Source organism: Hipposideros armiger, unplaced genomic scaffold, assembly GCF_001890085.2.
Source record: "Hipposideros armiger isolate ML-2016 unplaced genomic scaffold, ASM189008v1 scaffold_619, whole genome shotgun sequence".
NCBI classification, from domain to species: Eukaryota; Metazoa; Chordata; class Mammalia; order Chiroptera; family Hipposideridae; genus Hipposideros; species Hipposideros armiger.
Window position 1 is genome coordinate 674458 of NW_017731969.1, and position 7646 is coordinate 682103.

Sequence of the window (7646 nt, forward strand, 5' to 3'; positions counted from 1 at the left end):
CAACTTGGGCCAGTGAAGCAACGTCCTCCACAACTAGACTGAAGAACAAAATGACAGCAACTTGTCTGTTCCCCTTCCCCTGATTCCCCAGCGCTGTTCCCATCCCCCAATACCCCAATAAAAATCTTAAAAAACAAAACAAAACAAAAAACACTCCCTTCTGCAGTGGCAGAGCAATGGCTGCTTCCGGGGGTCATGGCCCATCAGAGATGCCAAGTAGGAAGGAAGCCCCTGGCTCAAAAAGGTAGAAAGTGCCACATGGAAAATGCTTCGAGATGTCAGGCCCCTTCTGCAGCATTACACAAAGTCCAGGAAAGGCTGCCCAGTGGGAAGGCTCCCAACCAGGTGGACCACTGCCACCGAGAGGCAGGCCAGGGTAGAAATAGCTTTCGGGGCAGGCAGGACAGCATGCAAAGGTGATCCTTAAAACCAGAGGTGCTAACTTGCTGCAGCCCCAAGTGACATCTGGTTGGGGCCACTGGCACTGTTCCTTTCGCTCCAGAGGCTGGCTTCCTCAGCAGCTGGCTGCCTGGCCCTAAAGCACATGTTAATTAACTTCCTTGTATTATTGAGAGATGGGAGAAGAGGGGTGAGCAAGAGGAGCAGAAAGGAAAGTAACAGCTACTGCTTAACAGGTCTGTCGTAGCCTCGCCTCCAGCCCTTTCCTAATCTCATTTCACAAATAGGAGTAGGGACAGTGACATAGGAAACTAAGGGTCAGGGAAGGTTACACTGTGCACAGGCAAAGAAGCAGAGATTCGATCTGAGTTTGACAACCACACTGGGCTCTTAACTCACGGAATTTGAGGGAACCTGCAACTCTCTTGCTATAACCCTTAGAGAAGCACCTCCGGTCTATAAAGGTAGGGGACTCATTTGCAAGTTGCTTTGGTGTCATCTTGTTAGTTTCCTTTCCTTATGTCCTTCAAAACTCAGCTCCAAGGGCCAGCGCGTCCGCCCCTCGAGGGCAGGACCCACAGTTACGGTGCTGCACCCGCTCCCTCCATTCGCCTGGGGTGCTAGGCTGGGTTGCCAGTACTCACTGTGCGCCTCCACCAGGTCAATCTGCATGTTGTATGGGACCAGGGGGTCTGGCAGTTCTGAGAAAAAGCTCTTCATGGCACCAGCCACGGTGTTCACTGTAAAGTCTTTCTCTGCCAAGTCCAGGTTGTGGTCTGAAAGGAAGTTGAGAGAGTGAGGCCAGACCAATCTAAACTGGGCAGAGGCAAAAGGCAAACTCAGTGCTCGGGGGAAGTCAGAGAAACCTCGAGGACCACGGGATACTGCCTAGGGCTGGCCTGGGGCCTGGGCAGGGACTTGAGATGATCACAGGCTGGACAAAAGGTGGCATTCCTGGGTGCTGCTAAGAAAAGGTTCTGAGATTCACAGACAGAGGCTGACACCCAGCGCCTCCTTCCAAGGTCACCCTGTGAGTAGAGGAGCTGCACCCCTCATTACGTGCCATCCAGGTCTCCATATCTGCTTGGATGTATTGCTACCTTTTCTTTACATGCCTTCCCCTCAGGGAAGAAAGGGAGGACGCTTTCCTGCAAGGCTGACTCACTTTTCATGGTGGGTTACAGACACATTACCATCTAGTCCCTCATGGTGATAGGGCAAATAGACTCGTTCTTCTCCCTCGGGCCCCTTCCAGCTTATGATGCCACTGACCTCTGTTTTTTTCTTTTCAGACTTTATTGCATTCCTGATTTGTAAGTAATCACCTGCTGTTCCCATTTAGCAGGTTATAAATCATGTTACAGATTCTCGCATATACAGTACATGTGCATACCCAAGCATGTGGCTATACCCTCATCTGATCTCATGTTTCCTATCCTGCAAGGTTAACAGGCGTTTCCCTTCTCTCGTGTGTCACTGCCTCCCACTGCCAGCTAGCAGGGACTGACTACGGTGTTGCAAAGCGCTATGGCCCCTGGGTGTTTGGGCAGGGTGCCTGCTCCTGGCTGGCTGTGCACTGGCCAGCTGCTTTGTCGTGCAGGCCAGCATGGGCTGCCTGGCTTCTGAGCCTGGCTTGGTCTCCTCAGGCCCAGCCATGTGCTGAGTTGGACCCCACGCTGATCCTCAGCTTACCTTCTTCTCTGGCCAGTGACATCTGAGAACTTTTGATTGCTTTGGCTCATTTGCTTCTGGCACTGGGACTTTTTGTCCCACAGTGCACTCAGTTCTAAGCCAGGTTAGGATAAAATAGATTTGGCCTCTCAGAACTGACCTAGCTTAGGAGATGGGAGTGCCTGCCAAAAGTGAGTCTAACTCATGAGACTTCAGCTTTGGGAGTCTGGATCCCAGACTCAGCTGATCACAGAATATTCCCTTACTTTCTTTCTCTTGTGCACGGACTTTGTGAGGACGACACTGGCAAAATAGGATTATCTTCTCAAGCCAACTTTTGTACCACGTGCCCACAATGACACCTGCATGGCCAAGTCCCAGGGAAGCAAGGCCCTTCGGTGGTGAATGAGGCACATGCCAGAGTGACGTGGATCAGTGTCTGTGGGTGGTGATGTGGGGGAGCAGCTGGCTGTCGCAGGCTTGGCAGAGTGATGCTTCCATTTGCTAACAGGGCCTCCTCCTCCATGGCGGTGTGACCACGGAGTCAAGGCTAACTGGGGCCAAGTGATTTCTCCTTCTCAGTCACCGAGCCAGCACCTATTGCTTTGGGGCCGTGTGGCAGGAACACCCCTAGGCCCCACAGGGCCAACCTGAAGCTCCCTCGAGGAGCTCCACTGGCAGCTGGGCTGCCGCGGCTGCCTTGACCAGCGCCAGCCTCTATGTGCGGCGGGGCTGTGGCCTTACCTTGATCAAATTGTCTCTGCAGGCTCTCCATCTCGGACTTGTTCCCGCTGACCCGGTAGATGCCTTCAGTGCTCAGTCCTGAGGAGGAACAAGCAAATGTCTTAGGAGCAGGAGGTGGGGGGGCAGGGGCTGAGAAGGACTGGACTCGAGGGGAGAAGGGGCAGTGCCCGAGGTGCCCACCATGAGAGAGGAACGGGGCGAAGTGCTCTTGACTCTTCTAGATGCTTCAACCCCCTTCCCCCCATAGTCTTTTTCACTTAAAAATTTAAAAATACTTATATTTTATAAAAATTAAAATAATATAGAGGTACATCAGCCATAGATAACTTTGGTCCACATTTTGATGTATACTCTTGCATTTTAATTTTTTAACAAAATGGAGATAATACTATGTTTTAACCCACACTTTCCACTTACAAAGTATGTTGTGAATTTAATCATTAAATATTCTTATTTTGTTACAACATGATTTTAAAGACATTGAAGTGTATAATAACTTTAAAAATAGTCCTATTGTTAATCATTTAGGCTTTCCCAAGTTTTCACTGTTAGAGATAACCCACAATTACGTTTTTTATGTTTTTTGGATAGCTGGTAAGTTTAACAGATTCTTGGCATTGTATATTTCTTACTTTGTTGAATTTCCTATTCATGTTCTTGTTCCTTTTCTTGTAGGAGTGGTTCTCGTTTTGTACTTGAAAGAGGTTGTAGAATATTAAGGAACTGACTATGTTAATGTTATAAATGTTTATATTTTGTCCATTTTTGTTATCTGCCTTCTACTTTTGTGTATTAAATTTTTTAAAGTACATAATTCAAAAATTTTAGGTTTTTGGGCTGGCTGAGTGGCTTGTTGGTTAAGAGTTGGCTTGGGAGCGCAAGCTCTGCACAGCAGGGCTGCGGGTTCGAATCCCACATGGGCCAGTGACGCTGCGCCCTCTACAGCTAAGATGGTGAACAACAGCTCGACCTGGAGCTGGGCTGCCGTGAGTCGCCTCACTGCGAAGGCATAGGCTGCAGTGGGCTGCCGTAAGCTACTGTGAGTGGCCGGCAGCCAGCGTTAGTGGCCGGCAGCCGGTGTGAGCTGCCGTGAGCAGCTGTCCAATGGCTGGCGACCGATCTGCCTCAGCTGGGAAGAGCGCAATGATCACAATACCAACATGGGCCAGTGAAGCAACGTCCTCCACAACTAGACTGAAGAACAAAAGGACAGCAACTTGTCNGACAGGTTTCTCTGAGCGTGGGAAGACATCCTGACGGCTACCTCTTGGAACTGAAGGCTACCTCTAGCAATCCAGGGCTTTAGAAACACTATAGCAGGGTCGTCCCTTGAAGAAACTGCAAGCTGTCCCATAACTGAGGGTTGTGGGGGTGGGTGGACAGGGTCCATTAAGAAATACGATCGGGGCCGGCCAAGTGGCTCAGTTGGTTAAGAGCTTGCTCAAGAGTGTGAGCTCTGAGCAACAGTGGTTCGATTCCTGGCCCGAGATGAGCTGCCGCTGAGCTGCCAACAGATGGCAGGATGGCTCAGCTAAAAACAAACAAACAAACAAACAAACAAACAAACAAACAAACAAACAAAACAATGATGGTTCCTGCTTGGTTTGGGGGAAGGGCTCCTTTGGGATGGAGGAAAACACTGGACCCTCTCCACAAAAATAAGCTGTGTACAAGTCTGCCTGTGATTCCTGGGGGTTCGCAGATTCCCCAAACCCATGTGTTTTTTAGGAAGCCTGTAGCCTCCAAGTTATGAACCTCTGTAGTAGGTGATGTGACCAGAGAGTCACAGTCTGGGGAAGTATGCAAGGAGTCTGGCTCAAGCTAGACTTGGAAGGACAGATGGACCGACACAGCTGGCAGGGAGGAAGGGGGTTCAGGGAAGGCTTGGCAGGGAGGAAGTGCCGTGTGGTAGTCCAGAGTCCAAAGCCGACCCACATAATCCTGGGTCTAATCCTGTCTCTGACACCACAGAACTATGTGCCCTTGGGGAAGTGACAAATCTGAGTGTCAGTCTCCTTGCCTGTACAAGGGGCTGATGACAGTGCCTCCCAGACTCAGTGACGACATCATGTGAGGTGAAGAGCTCAGGGCTGGATACGCAATAAGACCAGGAGGCTAGTCTGACTTTCAGGGAACCAAGTGGAAGGGAAAACTGCAAAGATGGGCGACACAGCTATCGAGAGCATTTGCTGGCAGGCCAATGAACATGAAACTGGGCACACTTTCTGACTTGATAAAAACAGTGTTTTTTGCTAATACTGTTTGTCTGTTAGAAAACGAAAAACAAAACAAAACACAGGAACTAATTATGTGGGGCCATTATCAGCTTCCTTTCTCTGAACCCAAGATTTATTTTAAGGGTTCAACCTCAAGGGCACACTCTCTCTGGCCTTGAGTTTCAAAACACTTTCCTGTTAAGTTTCAAGAAAAAAGTTTACTTCAAGTAAGCATCTCTAGGAGGATAAGCGATTGTACTGAAGAACACGAGAGGCACGTGCATGGCTCAGAGTCTCAGTAAAATAAGAGTGCCCCTTCCAGATGCAAGCTCAGCACAGGTCTCTCCCCTCGGTGGTGCCCGGCATGACACAAACACAGCTGTGTTTGTTTTAATTAGCAGCACCTTCGCCTAAGAGCTCAGCCTCACTGGCCCTCCTGGTTGGAGGCAGGAAACGGGGCTGGCAAGGCCATCGTCTGCCCTCTCCTTCCTATCTGCTGAGCAACAAGGAGGGTTGCTTCCTCTCGCTTTTCCTTGGGGGGGAGGTGGGGGCAGGGTGGAGGTAACAGAGCTCGCCTTGATAGAAATTCATGGACAGGCCCCAGAAATGCTAGCCTCCTTCCTGACACAGTGAGGTGCCTGACAAGGGCCTAGGTGGCCCACCTCCTCATGCTCCCTGTCCCTCTCTCCCACTAGCTGCACAGGTCAGGTGCTCACAAGTGTCGAGGAGCCTCCAGAGGAGCCTCGGGCATGTGGCGGGAGGAGAAGGAAAAGTCATCAGGAGAGCAACAGGAAGTCTCCCAGTGCAAAGCCTGGACCTGTGCCTATCACACAAAAAGCAAGGCCCATCTTGCTGACGTCCTTCTGACTCGACCTCATTCACCTCCCGCAAGTGAGCGAACCTCCACCAGTGCCGAGGGGCCTACTCCAGGCTCAAATTGGCAGCCCTGTCACGGTAGTCACGACACCAGTGATTTCCTACTTCTGGAGATGCCGGAATGTTGGTGGGAAGATTTCACAGTCGCTCTTTGTGCAGCCCTCACCACTACCCAAGTGAAGGTGGGGCTGGGTTTACCCCACATGCTGGCTGAGAAAACCCACTCAAGAGGCACAGGCTGGTGAGCGGGAAGGTGGGGTGGGCCCCAGGCCCTGTGTCTCCGTTCAGCACACCTGCCTTCCACCGGGCTGCAGACCGCTTTCCAATTTTAATAATCCTCTTTGAAAGAGGTGGGGAGGGTCTTTATAGGGCTTGGACCTCCCCAACTAACACACCATACATTTGAAATTAGGTATCAGTCAACTGAGACAGCAAGACAGTTCAGGAGAGGCATTTTTAGGCCAGTTGAACCAAAATGCAGTCTGTACACAGACCAGGCAATTTAGAGTGAGACCCCAAGAACTCAGGAGAAAGACGATGGGACAGCCGGAGGCCATTAGCGATGTTAGAGAACAGCCCACCATATCCCTTATGGTATACAGATAAACCAAAGCTCAAAGAAGTAAAAATACTGGTCCAAGGTCACACAGATTGGTGCCAGGGACCCTGATCCTAAACACCATTCTTGTCCTGGCTGGACCACTCTGTTGCCTCCTTTGGCACCCAGGATGCTAAGCAGGCTCCAGGCCAGGATCTGCCGCCGCCCAACTGGGTGCCTAGAGAAAGCTCCCTGATGGCCTCTGACCACCTGGCATACCTGCAGCACAGGAAAGGACAACACCCGGCTTAGGGCCACACCCCTCAGTGAGGTATGCAGGCGCGCTGGTGTGCAATCCCCACCTCTCCCTCAGGTGGGAAATGACTCTAAGACCTCACTCTGGAAGATTCCGGTGTCCTTCTCCTGGAGGCATGACCTTGCAGTAACCTGCTCAATGTCTCCTACCCCACCAGACGGAGGCAGGGACTGTGCCCTAGTACGTCCCTCTCCCACTCGGGGCCTGGCACGTGCTAGAAGGTGAGGAATACCCCTGTGACCGTGACCATAAGCAGCTATCTGGGCAAACAGGAGGAAGCAGGATCCCAGGATGTGCAACATCACAGGCAGCTTGTGAACAAGAGGCTGTGAGCAGCAAATGGCAGGTTCTCCTGGTGACGTGCCCGTCTGTCATTTACAATCACAGACCCTAAGCTCTCATCTGTAAATGGGAGACGGTCGGTCAGCTGGTATCCTGACCCATTTGGGTCACACACCCCTTGGACAATCTGATGCATGTTACTGGCCCTCTCTGTCGACTACAATGCGCACATGGAGTTACATGCAGTTATAGGGGCTATAACCTCTGGACCGAGACAGAGCCAGCTCTAGGACTCCTGGCCCAAAAGACATAGGACAGGGCCTGTGGGGCACTGGGTGGAATGGAGAAATTCCAGATAGGTGGTGCTAGGGTCGGGGGTGTTGTGAGGGAAAAGGAGAAGATGTGGCACAAGAATAACTGACAATACTTTTTAAGGGCCAACGTGACGTGTGAGGACGAGATGGAATGGGGAATTCAAAGCTCTTTTCTCTACCTCCTGAAATCCTGGTCCTATCTGAAGCCAAAGCTCAGGTGCCACCTCTTCCACGCAGTCCTCTACCTTACTCCTTCTTCACTGTGTTTTCTACATTGCTAGTTCAGCAGA

At 51.0% G+C, this 7646-nt stretch overlaps 1 protein-coding gene across 1 annotated transcript in view; it reads right to left on the reverse strand.

Annotated features, from left to right (window-relative positions):
- ARHGAP35 (Rho GTPase activating protein 35) overlaps window positions 1-7646 on the reverse strand; it is a 150953-nt gene that overhangs the window by 12177 nt on the left and 131130 nt on the right. The window contains exons 4-5 of the mRNA XM_019625214.1: window positions 2815-2892; window positions 1044-1175 (exon numbers count right to left, since the gene is read on the reverse strand). Coding sequence (XP_019480759.1) covers window positions 1044-1175; window positions 2815-2892 — 210 coding nt within the window. The remainder of the gene's footprint in view (window positions 1-1043; window positions 1176-2814; window positions 2893-7646) is intronic.